At 37.8% G+C, this 13,575-nt stretch overlaps 2 protein-coding genes across 3 annotated transcripts in view; one reads left to right on the top strand and one right to left on the bottom strand.

Annotated features, from left to right (window-relative positions):
* LOC101850286 (ribosomal RNA-processing protein 8) overlaps positions 1-5,559 on the bottom strand; it is a 9,528-nt gene extending 3,969 nt beyond the window's left edge. The window contains exons 1-4 of the mRNA XM_013088868.2: positions 5,415-5,559; positions 3,691-3,803; positions 1,306-2,909; positions 442-571 (exon numbers count right to left, since the gene is read on the bottom strand). Of these exons, the coding sequence (XP_012944322.2) occupies positions 442-571; positions 1,306-2,909; positions 3,691-3,771 (1,815 nt within the window). The 5' untranslated portion in view covers positions 3,772-3,803; positions 5,415-5,559. The remainder of the gene's footprint in view (positions 1-441; positions 572-1,305; positions 2,910-3,690; positions 3,804-5,414) is intronic.
* A 261-nt stretch (positions 5,560-5,820) lies between these two features.
* The window catches only part of LOC101850515 (cathepsin O), a 16,043-nt gene continuing 8,288 nt past the window's right edge, over positions 5,821-13,575 (top strand). For both annotated transcript variants that reach the window (XM_013088870.2, XM_035972743.1), the window contains exons 1-5: positions 5,821-6,066; positions 10,392-10,488; positions 11,065-11,185; positions 12,406-12,462; positions 12,901-13,057. In XM_013088870.2, coding sequence (XP_012944324.1) covers positions 5,857-6,066; positions 10,392-10,488; positions 11,065-11,185; positions 12,406-12,462; positions 12,901-13,057 — 642 coding nt within the window. In that variant the 5' untranslated portion in view covers positions 5,821-5,856. The remainder of the gene's footprint in view (positions 6,067-10,391; positions 10,489-11,064; positions 11,186-12,405; positions 12,463-12,900; positions 13,058-13,575) is intronic.

A 13,575-nucleotide genomic window follows, 5' to 3' on the forward strand; every position in this document is an offset into this window, starting at 1 on the left:
TGCTGAGGTATGCCTCTACGCAAACTGTACGGCTTTCCATAAATTTGAACCAATATTTTCCAGACATAAACTAAATACAAATATATCAGTCAGGCACAGACAACAAGAACACAGACAACTCCAAAGCATAGATTGCTCGTACAATTTGCCATTTCCCAACTGATATCTCTTTGATTTTTCATTATTATCGGTTCACATATGTCGACACATTTGTCCATCCCTTATGTATTTGAGTTATCTGTACCCGACTGTATTCTTGAAATGTTTACGACATGAACTTTGTCAGATTCAAATTCATTTCAATTTCAGAAATGGAAATCTGCTTTTTTTAACAAACGCAGGGGGCAACCATGGCTGTTGATGGTCAGATTGATATAAAATGGATTGTCACAAATTAGTAAAATTTCACCCGCACAAACAGCAAACAGTTTCTTCACTTACATGGGACATGTCACAGGCTGTGACCCTCTTGTTCAAAGCCACAAGGTCAAACGAGTGCACCTTCTGGGGAACACTTTCGGCCAGCTTTGCTTCTCCACAGCCAAAATCTGCTACTACTAGTGCATCTGACCTGAATGATAATATTTTTGAAGATATATTATATCTGAACATATCTGAAAATGAACATTGATTGTAAACATGGAAAATATACATGCTGATAGTCTGCAACAGTCAAGTAAAATGGAACAAATGAACCACGGAATGCAAAAACAAATGCATTTCTGTTTAGAATGCATATCAAAACAAAACATTGTATTGATAATGTTTCTATAAAATACAATTCATATACATATATAAATATTATACTACTTGAGAAGTTCAACTTCAATATGTAAAAACATAGCTGTTCTTTTTACCCTTTCACTTTCAGTGCTGGAGCATTTCCATTTGTACAGACAAGACAAAAGCTTCATTTAAGAGATTCAAACAAAGCCATACATCTACCCTTATTAAGAATTTAAAAAACTGCACACATTGCAAATACATCTTCAAAAATATCCACGGTAAAGTAGTTGAAAAAACACCAGTCCAGGAGAACACAAGCGAGTATATACGTCTAGTTAGAGGAGGAAAGGCTTAAGTTATTAGTGTAAATTATCAGAATATCATTTAATAATAATAATAATAAAAAAGTAACAATAACAAAAATTTAAAAAACATAATAATAAAAAATTAAAATAATAATAAAAAGCATATGATGTGAATTTCTGTATTCAAACATATGCTCAATGTGCATTATGTTCACAGAGAGTCACATCCAAAATGACAGAAAAACTCCATTATTTATATATAGGATGTACTCACTTGTTGTTGAGCTGCTTAATGATGACAGTCAGAGGGTTGACCTCCCACTTGGACACCTGATTCCTGTAGCCGCCGTGGTACACGTTGAAGGCGTCTCTGTCCGACCTGAACATCTGCAGAGCCTCCACGCCTTTACACGAGTACAGCTGCTCGTTGATGTAGCGGAATCGAGCCGAGTCTAACGTGTCTCTGGCTTGCTGGGTCAGAGCTGCAGCTTTGCCCCAGATGGAGGCGTTGGGCAACACAGGAGTCTTAGACAAAGACTTAGACTCACTTTCATTCTCTAAATTTCTAGGAACTGTTTCAATCATAGAGGACCCATTTTTCCTTTTCTTCTTCTTTCCCAATTGTGATGCTGTAGAAATATCTTCGTCTTCTGCAAATTCAGAAAGGTCTTTCCTTTTCGGAGATGGAGTCAGTTCTGCTGAGGGACTACTGAAAATTGAAGAGTCATTCAGCATTTTCGTAAGAATATTGGTTTTATACTTGACTCTTTTGTCAGGAGCTTTACTCTTCTGAGGACTTAAATCTTTCTCAGTGTCTTTCTGCAAATTCTGATTCTGCGGAGTTTCAGGCGCCACAGTTGGCTGGGATTTTAGCTTTTTACTCATCTTCTTTGACATTGTTTGCCCTTTTTCTTTACCATTCTCTTTTGGCAAACTTTGTTTCTTCTCTTTCGGCAAATTTTGCATATTCTCATTCGGCAATTTATTCACGTTTGGCAAACTTTGTTTATTCACGTTTGGCAAACTTTGTTTTTGCTGAGGGTTTTTCTTTTTCTTTTCATTCATTGGTGGTGTCTGTTTGGAATTCACTGTGATATTTTCTGTTTGCAAATTGGGTTTATTCTTCAGGTTTTTCTTTTTCTTCTCCTTTGGAATCATGACCTTTTCTTGAGTCAAATCAGTCCCTTTACTGGAATCAGAAGGTGAAGTTATTGCCTCTACACTGGGCTTGCTGTCATCCTGGCTGTGATCCTGTGTGCTGCTATTTTCGGCAGACTTCTCCTTCTTGTTCAGTGCTAAGTGCAGATACTTATTCTTTTTACTATTATTCTTCTTCTTCCGATTTCTTTTCCTCTTTGGTTTCTCCGCAGTGTTAGCAGAGACACTTCCATCTCCAGTTCCATCAACTTTCTCAGCTTGTTTCTGTTTCTTCGTCACTTGCTTCTCTTCAATCTTTTCTGTGTCCGTCAATTTTCTTTTCTTTCCCTTCTTCTGGACTGATACTCCGTCTTGATCATTGGTAGTTGCTTTGACTTTCTTCGCAACAGTACCAGCATTCAGATCACTACTACTTTCTTTTTTCCCTTTTTTCTTTTTACCAGTCTTCACCACACCTGACACTTCAGATTGGACTTTCTTGTTTTTCTGTTTACCATGAGCCATATCCCCGGCCTCGAGAACTTCATCCATGTCTACGGAGCCGGAGCCATCTTCATCATTCAACTCTTTCTGCGGCTTTTTCAGCTTTCTGTTTCTTTCCTTTAGTTTTCGTTTGCCCTTTTTAGTAAATGTTTCATCATCACTGTCAGGAATGACGGCTGATGCTGCTTGCTGGCCATTTTGTTGAGAGAGAGCTTTGGCTTTTTGCAATTTCCTCTTCTGCAAAATTGAGAGAACAATAAAGATTCACGGACATAAATATTGCCAGTGTTCAATTCATAAATACCCGAGGTATTCCTGTAAATACAAAAATGTGGTATACTCAGTAAATCACAAATAAAATGAGGACTACATATTATATATACATATGGGTAATAACAATTTATGGCAACTGATCTGATCATTAGCATATTTTTCTACGAGTATCCAGTTTGAAGGAACAGAATCTTGACTGAATGAAAATCATGTGTACAGACCAGAAACATTAGTAACAAACCATCGAAACTTGTAAAAATAGTCAATTACAGAGGACCTCGGATATCAAAACAAGCCCAGTATTGATAATAATGCTGCTCTATTCACATCGTCTATGTTGCTATACCAGTAAGTTTATTTTTTAAAAAATTAAAATTATTTGTTAAAGTTTTACAGCACTTGCAACACAAATAGGTCATATAATAAGTGCCGAAGATGAGAGGTGTTACTACAGAGTAACATTTATAAAAGAAGGAGGGTGGAGATGCAAGGACAGCAGATGTTTGATAGGAAAGAAGGAGCAAACTACACAATATCATCCACCAACCAGCCACTTTTCAGGGTTTTTGCCAGTGTTTATGCAGTGCATTTCCAAAGTGCGTTAATGAATGTGGTTCGCAGGAACATTGATGTGTAAATACATTGCATGCAAAGGAAATGTTTAAATCCCTACTGAACAAATTAAAAGAAAGTTTCTGCCTATGTTTATCATCATCCCACAGCTTCCACTTCATTCACAGCTTACCTTTGCTGAGCCAAAGAGAGATGTGTTCAGCTTCTCAGCAGTTGTATCTACATCCCAGTTACTTCCTTCAAAATCGAACATGGCGATTACTTTGAAGAAGAAATGGACTTCACCTATGTAACAAAAAAACCACCAAAAAACACAGGTAGATATGGTTCGTGATAAAAACGAGCAACGGTGAAAAAATTACAAGTTGAATACATGTATCCGAGCAGAAAAATGAGTGGTGAACTAAGATTGCCGCTGTCTGTTTCAGATCAGGCACATGATGATAATGACATGCAGTGTGCACAGCCCTGAGAGAAAGTCAAAGGTAGAAAGATTACAGATGGAATGTTTATGTGCCTCGTATTTGGGAATGTAGGGACAGTAATTACAAAGAGAGGTTAACCTCGAAGATTGGACAAAAACAAGAAAGGTTTAAGAAATCATGAGGCTTTCAGGGAAGAACCTTCTAATTACAGCAAGTCTACACAAGTGTGACAGTGAAAATCTTTAATGACATAAGAGAGTGAACTAAAGAGTCTCCTACAAAGTAAAAATTAACCTTCGCGGCGGGACGCGAAAGCACCGTTACATAACAAATCAATTGTATCAGATCCTTCATAAACAGCTGTCAGTTTTATCAAACTACATGATATATTCTCTTTACACATTCCAATCTGTCATCTAATTTTCTTTAGATTGGGGAGATTCTTCCCCCTTGTGTCAGAAAGTCGCCAAGTATCTTTGCGATGCGGTACTCTGCGTGCTTTCAACAAAAGAAGAAAGACAAAAAAAATTATTTGGACTATAGTTCTAGATTTATAGTGACTGGTCTTTGAAACGAAATACTGTAACTCTGACACTGTTGTTCGGAGGTTGCTTATTTTTATCTTTATATAATAATTACAAACGGAAAGTCCGCGATCAAGCCTCAGTTCGGACACTGATTTTTTCGCCCCCTCCTGCCGGCGCTTTCGGTAGTTCCCACCCCGCAACTGTTATTCAGCGGTTTTGGCCTCAAAAGTAGGGGGGTTTCAGGGGGGCTTGCCCCCCCTGATCTAATAAAAATGTGGTGGGGCGGGGGGGTTCAGGGCCCCTGAATTTTACCATAATTTGATGTTTTGCAGTTGCTAGGTTTGATATCTTAGCTCACAGCGCATCAAACGTATAGATCTCGATGTAGGTCAGGCTCAAACAAGGGGGGTGGGAACTACCGAAAAAGCACCCTCCTGCCCACCCAGCCCCAGCAGTATGAGTAATTGGATAGATCTAGATCTAGCCCTACCTGACTTCGAGTTGGGGAAGTAAAGGCGGCGTGGACAGTAAATTTAAAGCTAGCCTATATTATTTATGGGAAAGACTTCCGTAACGAGCGACCACCCCAACAAACACCTGACCCTAACCCTACCCTTACTCTTAGCCCTCTGCCTCTATTCTACTTCTACTGTCTCATAGATCAAGGTGGTCGCTCGTTACGGAAGTCCTCCCTATTGATGTAGAATCTAGATCTAAATCTATAGGCCTATTGACCTAATGAAGAACTTCGATTAATTTGACTTGACTGAGGCTACTAAACTAAACTACCACTACCAAGTGAAGTGAAGCCAGTGAAGGTGACATTTTTGTGTCTGTAACAAAAAAGTTGGCGTCGTTGGAATAACTCACACACAAACTGACAAACAATTTTTACGAGTGTGTGTACATTTTCTCAGGAAGATAAATATAAAGAATAACTACACCTTATTTCAACGGTTCAGTCTCTTCAGCCCGTTTGGAATTGTAACCACGTTTCTGACCCACACTTGTGTTTGTACTTTCGCTTTCGTATTCTACAACACAGGTTTCCTGTTTCTGTCCATTCTCCACCAGTTGCAGATATTTTGACTTTTACTCAGAAGAGCGCTCATATATTTTTAAAAACATATAATGATCTAAACAATCTAAAACATATCAAAGAAATATAAAAAAGGTTAAACTTGACAAAAAATCTCTCTCATTCAAAGCAATAGAAATTTTTAAAAATCATTGATTTGAATTCATGACTAGCCTACAATAATCTTAGAAAAATAAGCTTAGATCTAGAATCTATACAACCTGTTTTCTCTTGGTTGCTATTCCTTTTCTTTTCAATGATCATTGATATTTTGCATTTTGCATCATGTGATTTTTCTGTAGTCCAAAATGGAAACTGCCTATTGTTCAACACAAAGCAGGGGTGTTCTGACAATGTTTGCTTTCTGTTTGGTTGTTATTCTACTGTCACAAACTGATGCGATGATGCATTGTAAAGAAAAGTCGTTGACTCAGAGATTTCTAGATTTTGCATTGGAACAGAAGAGGGCATATATAACAAATGAGACTGAATTTCAAAGACGTTGCGACATCTTTCAGGTCTCTCTACTTTCACTTTCACTTTCACGTTTGTCGCTTCGTTATCGTAGTATAATATAATAAATGTATTATTATTGTTTGGAAGACCATTGTTTGTGTCCCTCTTTTTCAAATTGCTACTCCTCAATCTTAAACATAAACTGAACACTCTTGTGGGTGAAGTTAAAAGAAAATACAAAAACAATTTGTATCACAGCGCCGTGGAATCAGGCGCTCGTCAATTTTTGGACATCTGGGCTGGAGTTATTGGTGTATCATCTTTAAGTAAAGTTATAGCTTGTTCATTTGACTATCTTTTGATGAAAACAATATAAGTCTATCCTGAATAGAAGTCAAGATATTTCAGATTGAAGGAGGTTAGGGTCGCCTGGTTTCAGGGGTAAAATTAGTGCGAAAATGGCTGACAAAGTTTGGTGATTTCCAAAGCTTGAGAGTCTTTGGAAACTGAAAATTTATGTTTGTTGTGCCTTCAATCAATGCTTTTCAGTAAAATCCACACTGAAATGTGTTTTTAAATGGACGTTTAAGGTGTTGAGTAAAAAAACATCAATAAAAATTGGAAGACTGGTGGAAAAATGCAGAGCTAGATCTAGTTGTAATGGAGTGCAAGTACTCCTGTACTTGTACTTACATTACAATTTTCGGTACTTTTACTGTACTCCGGTACATTTTTTAAACCAGTACTTTTACTGTACTCCGATACTTTTTATAAAAGTACTTTTGAGTATTTTTAAAGTACATTTTGAGTCCTTCTGAAGCTTAATAAAGGATAAGTGCCGGCATTTCTGATAATAATTTACGGAACCAACACCCGGGCGAGCACAGCCGATCAACCAAGAGTTAAAAGTTGAGATCAAAGAACGGCCCGTCCCGTCAAAGATCAGCCACTATCGTGAATGTGATCACAAGTGTTGTAAAACTTCATGAAACGGTACAGTGTTTGCTCCAGACGGGATCAAACCAAGGTGTGAACTGACCAATGCGCATCTGAGCTCACCACCTTATCTTACATCACTCACTGGGTGGGTAGGGGCTACAAGTTCGCTCCAGGCGGGATCACATCAAACTGTGAACTCTTCCCCGACCATTGAAAGCAGTTTTTCTCTATTCCCGAATTTGGGAGACAGCCTGAATTTTAATTGGTGTGGTCGCAACGTAATGGTGCGCAACGACAAAGGCGGTTGGGGGGGGGGGCGACTGGTGAAGGGGAGGGGCAACTGGATAAACGTAGATAAAGGTCTCAAGACTCATGATAGGCTAATGAGTATATAATTTATGGCATGCCTCATGCCACTGTGATTGGTCATCAAGGTTGACCACTCTTTGCTCGCCATAATATGTCATAAATCCACCCAGGGGTCACGTCAGTTCATGGGTCACTGTAGATTTTTCCTTGGCTTTGTCGGCTAAGATCCCATATTTTCCTTGCTTCCGAGCACCGGGATCTTAGGCGGAGACTACTGTAATAGAGAATCTTTGGTTACACTACACTTACTAGACTCTAGGAAACTATTGTATTTTGGTTTGCCGCAGGCGCCGTGGACTACACAGTGTGACCAAAATCTGTCTTACCACTAAAATCAGTTGAAACTGAAACTGTGTTCTCAATGTATATCTAACTATTTTTGAGGCTGCCTTAATTTCTTATAAACTTTTTTTGTGGTTTGTGCTTAAGGCTACATTGATTCCTTGAGGATTTGTTCATGAAGAATTCAATGCACATTTTCATCAATTTTATGATTTCTCTAAGGAGCAACTTTGTATCTCTACATTTTCCAATTTGGATACTTTTTCTGTAGAACTTTCCGACTTCTTGGACACATTGTCCTGCTCAAGCAAGTTCTATTCATAATATCATTTACTCACTAGTTGTGTCTGTTTGGGTTTTTTTTTCAATTTCACGGACCATTTCCACCTTCGTTCAGCGCGTACATTGTATATTCAAATGCTTTGTATACTGTTTACATTTTCAGTAATAAATAGCCTAATTTGTCAAATATACTGGATATGTTATTTATATGATGTTTTGCATAAGCGCTGAAGTGTTTAAGCATATTAGCAGAAAGTACTCAAAATGTACTCATAAGTACTTTTTTGAAAAGTACTTGTACTCAAGTACATTTTACAGGAAAGTACTTTTACTGTACTTAAGTACATTTTTTAGATTGTACTTAAATTTGTACTTAAGTACTTTTTAAAAAGTACTTTAACAGCTCTGGAAAAATGCCTGTTTCTCCAATTTCGTTATTTTGACGAGCGCCTGATTTCACCATTCTGTGTCACATTTTGTCTTGGGAAGAGGCTAGTGGAACTTAATAAAGGCTAGACTGGCAAGCTGGTCGTACTTAAAGACGGCTAGACTCAGAGTGACATAAAGCAAAAGTACTGATTTGTAAATAAAATTTTAGTTACCTAAAGTATTTTAAAATTTGAAACGTAAACCAAAAGGTGCCTTATTGACATGCACTTTAAACTTGAATAATTATTAATGAGACCTGTGTACTCAACATTTTTCTTTACAAACTCCACGTCAATATTTCAAATATATAGGGTCAAAAAGCAAATTGGTCTCGTTTGGTTCATATTTCATAAATTTGATTAATTTCTCACTAAACTTGTCTCGAATTCTGGGCGTGTTTTAATTACTGTTCATTGATGGGTGGCCATTATTGAGGGACAATTGACACACTTAGTGTATGTCCATCTATGATATCTCTCACTTCTTTGTTGAAAAGGAGAATATTGAAAGTTTATTTTTAGAGTCAAAGTTCATTCAAAATGATAAAGAAACAAATGAACTAATGGTCATTTTAAGGATGGCTAGACTGGCAGGCTAGAACTAGAACTTACTTAATGAGGGCAAGGCCAGTTGCACTTAAGGACGGCTAAATTGGCAGGCTAGGTGGGTGGTTGGCGGGTGCTCTGGTGTGGGTTGCTCCTTCTTTCCTGTCAAACATCTATCGTCCTTATCTCCCCTTCTTCCTTTTTATGTTTGTTACTCTCTTGTAATACTTGTAACACCTCTAATCTTCTGGCGCTCATATGACCTTATGCAGTTGCTAGCGCCGTAAAACTTCTACTAAAGCTAACTGGCAGGCTAGTTGTACTTAATGATGGCTAGACTGACTAAAGGCAAAAAAACCCTGATTTGAACATAAAATTCTAGTTTGTAATTGTGTAAACCTGGGCAAGTCGAGATAGAAATAAGAATTCAAGCTTGTCTTTGCGCCCATAGTGACCTTTGATACGACTTACAGGTTTCAGTCAAATAGGGCCCAAGTACGGCTAGCCTGGATATTTAACCGTACTTTAGTACGTGTTGACTTCTGGGCTGGCCGTCCTTAAGGACGGTTAGCCAATTCGTTGATCTTGTTCAATTTCAAGTCCTCAGACAGTTAGTTAGTAGTAGCTTTGAGCATTTTTAAAGATGAGGCTATGGCTATGGGCTATGATCAATTTCAAATTGTAACAGTTACCCTGTTGTTACTATTAGAACTTATGAGTCCTCACTTTTTTTGTGCCCGAAAATAAAATATCCCTCCTTTTTTAAGTAGTTTGCAAATTCAGCCACTGCCCATAACCATGTTTTCATCCTATTATGATATGTGTGTGACTTGACGCGGTGGAATCATGCTCTCGTCAGGTTTTTGAGCTTATGGAGTTAATTGAATTGCGACTGAAGGAGGTAGGCCAGGTTTGCCTACTGTCAGAGGTAAAAGTAAAGAGTAAATCGCGCCGAAGTTTGGTGATTTTCAGAGCTGTGGTTTCCCTGGAATCACAAATTACGTTTTTTTGTGCCTTTGAACGTTTTTCAGTAAAATCCATGTAGGAATGTGTTTTTAAAGTGTACACAAAAGTCTGTGTTTAGCCCAAAATAATCAATAAAAATTGCCAAATGAGCTGAAAATTGTTGATTTAATTTAATCATATTGACAAGGGCCTGATTTCACTACGATGCCTCACATTTAAACAAAGACGGAGACTAGTTTTTGTTTTTTATGCTTAGAATGATAGTAGTGCCTTGTTTCAGATATATTCAGCTTACCATCTATATTTATCTGGAGTTTTTGTTTGAAAAGTGTGTGTGTGGGGGGGGGGGGGGGGGGATAGTTTAAAGTGTATAAAATTCAAAGACCATTATAATATTTATGTTACTTATCCATTAAAGGCTTGGCATTGCCCTCTATACTACATGACACATGGAAGTGGTTTGATTTTTTGTTATGGTGCTCGGTGAAGAATAAAGAAATACTTGTTAATGGCATACATTCTTAAAAAACAGTTAATTTTCTATAAATTGTACTTTACGACTTTTTTTTTTTCAGGCAAATCTTGCTCATGCTCAGGTCTTGAACAAACCCCACAACTCAACCATATATGGAGTCAATAAATTTGCTGATTTGTCTTCTCAAGAATTCCAAGGTAATTTTGAAATTATGAAACAAACAAAACAACTAGATTGATTACAAAATGTATTAAAACTCTCTTCAACTCCTGCATGGGAAATGATTATACTTCCATTCAAGTTTAGTTTCAGTGAGTGCCATACTCAGCAGTAGTCTCATGACTCATATCTTCATTTTTATAAATGAACGTATAAAATGAATATTCTACTGGCAGATTAAATTGAGCCTTACTTAGTTTACGCCTTCTGCATTAAGATGTGCTTGTATTTCCCATTTTTTTATATTATGGTTTATTGTTTTCATAACATGCCTTGAAACCACCGCAGGCGTCAAAATTCGTGTAACATGTGAAACTAAATGTAATAATTCACAGTTCTAGCTTATTTTGAACTGGATCTTTTAAAACAACAATTATAAAACGGGATCAATAGCAACAAGAACTTATTCCAACCATAAATTTAGTTATTTCAAAAATGGGTCTGGTGGGGACAGTTGCGTAGAACAGTGAATTTAATCATTTACCCTGGCACAGTCTGGAAAAAGTTCCGCATTTTTGCTCTGCTTTGACTTGGTTTGCTTGATTCTGCTGCAGACCTCTACCTGTCTGGTTACAAGTCTGCAAGGTGGCACAAGAATGCTAGTGATGCTTCCCAATATTTAGGATCACAGATGGTGGTGCTTCCCCCTGATGGTTTGCCACAGAGAGTTGACTGGTAGCTATGAGCTCCTTATTATCATTAACTGTGTCACAGCGTGGTGTTATCTTAAAGACTGTTCATTTGCCTTGGTTTTGATGAAAAAATTGCCCATCTATCTTGAATAGAAGTTGAGATATTTGCATTTGAAGGGGATAGGGGTCATCTCGGGTCTGAGGTAAAATTTATGAGAAAATTGCCACTAACGTTAGGTGACTTCCAAAGCTGTAGTGTCCTTGAAAGCTACAAATTTACATTTTTGTTCCTTTGACCAATGTTTTTCAGTAAAATCCCCCCCCCCCCCCCCCCACCCGGAAAAAATGATAACAAATAACAATTGACAAATGTGTGGAGAAATGTTTTCTCTGTTTGATTTAATAATTTTAACGAATGCCTGAGTTTCCCACAATGCCTCATATTTCATATTTGTATGCATTGTACACAAAAATGACTTATTACAGAACTATACTCTAGCGACTATATAGGAACAGCAGATATCCTAAGAAAAATATTAGTATATTTCAGAGGAAAGTGAAATGACAGAGAGATGGAGGAGCAAGACCGAAGATGAGATAGGAATATCATAGAATTTGGACAACTTGCAACCTGCAGAAGTTGAAATACAGTGCCCTGCAAATTTGGAACACGAGAGATCTGCTTTGACAAGACAAAAAAAATTAGAATGAATGACTTGACCAGCATGTTGACGAATGGGATTTCCCCCTGGTAGAATTTTGTTTGTTTGAAGTTTTGTTGAAATTATTCCTTTGGACATCCAGTGATCTTTTCTGAGACACAGTGTTCTATCTAATACAACTTGAATTCAAACCCCTCTCTTGCTCTTCCTTGTCCAAAGCCTTCACCGTACAACTAAGAATTGAAAATTAAAGCACGTTATAATTTGAATCTCTGTGGAATTGCACACGATCTGTTTATTTAGTCAGGTCCTTCCCAATTTGGAACTGATTTGTTAGCGGATGATTGGTTGTTGCTCTGGTGTGGTTTGCTTGTTATTTCCTATCAAACATCTATTATCCTCATCTCTTCTCCTTTTTTTGGGTGTTTTTTACTCTCTTCTAGCACCTCTAATCTTCGGCATATACACGTATATGACCTAATTGTATTGCAAGTGCCGTAAAACACTTACTAAACAAAACTGATTTGTTTCTAATCAACTATTGCTTCTGGTCTCAGGACTCATCCTCGCGATGTTGTCTCATGTTGTTGTTTTTTTTCAGGAGAGACAAGAAAGTCGTGACTCCGATCAGAGACCAAAAAGCCTGTGGTGCCTGCTGGTAAAGTATTAGATATTTCCTATACAAACAATTAGATTCCTCTTCCATTTTATGTTACCAGTTAGAAGGACTGTGTTTTTCAAATGTTGCTTTGTAGCTCTTTGTTGGTAGTGATGCACCACTGTGTGGCCTGCAAAGTTATTAATTATTTTTCAATTTAAAAAATCAAATCTTTTTCAAATTTGATCCCAAGTAAACCAGAGAATATACAGCAGGGGTGCCATGTACTCCAAAGAAATCTGAGCTCTCCAATTTTCTTTTATTCCTTGTCAAAATAACCCAAATTGGCTTTGTATAAAATTCTACTTTTTAAAAATAAATCCTGTTTCTGTCAGGTCGTATGCGACTTATTGTAAATGACATGAAAATACATATTTTATTTATTTATTTTGCACAGTACAGTAAGAGCATAACACTATTGATACGTATTCTGTGCAGGGCTTTCAGTGTGGTGGAGACAATGGAAAGCATGTATGCCATTCAGTACAACACGACGCCTCCGTCACTGAGCGTGCAAGAACTTATCGACTGTGATGACAATAACAAAGGTTGTGAAGGTGGAGACATTTGCTTGGCCACCCGCTGGGCGCAGGCGGTCAGTGGTCTTTTTGTTTGTTTCTTTGTGTTGTTATAAGTGTATCTGTCAGTGGTGTCTGTGTGTTGTTGTGAGCGTGTCTGTCAGTGTGTTGTTGTTGTGAGTGTATCTGTCAGTGGTGTCTGTGTGTTGTTATTTTTTTTGTGAACATGTCTGTCAGTGTGTTGTTGTGAACATGTCTGTCAGTGTGTTGTTGTGAGCGTGTCTGTCAGTGTTTTGTTGTTGTTGTTACGAGCGTGTCTGTCAGTGTGTTGTTCTTGTTGTGAGCGTGCCTGTCAGTGGTGTCTGTGTGTTGTTATTGTTATAAGTGTATCTGTCAGTGGTGCCTGTGTGTTGTTGTTGTTGTTGTGAGCGTGTCTGTCAGTGGTGTCTGTGTGTTGTTGTTGTGAGCGTGTCTGTCAATGTGTTGTTGTTGTGAGCGTGTCTGTCAGTGTGTTGTTGTTGTGAGCGTGTCTGTTAGTGTGTTGTTGTTGTTGTGAGCGTGTCTGTCAGTGTGTTGTTGTTGTTGTGAGCATGTC

Source organism: Aplysia californica, unplaced genomic scaffold (genome assembly GCF_000002075.1).
Source record: "Aplysia californica isolate F4 #8 unplaced genomic scaffold, AplCal3.0 scaffold00823, whole genome shotgun sequence".
Lineage (NCBI taxonomy): Eukaryota > Metazoa > Mollusca > Gastropoda > Aplysiida > Aplysiidae > Aplysia > Aplysia californica.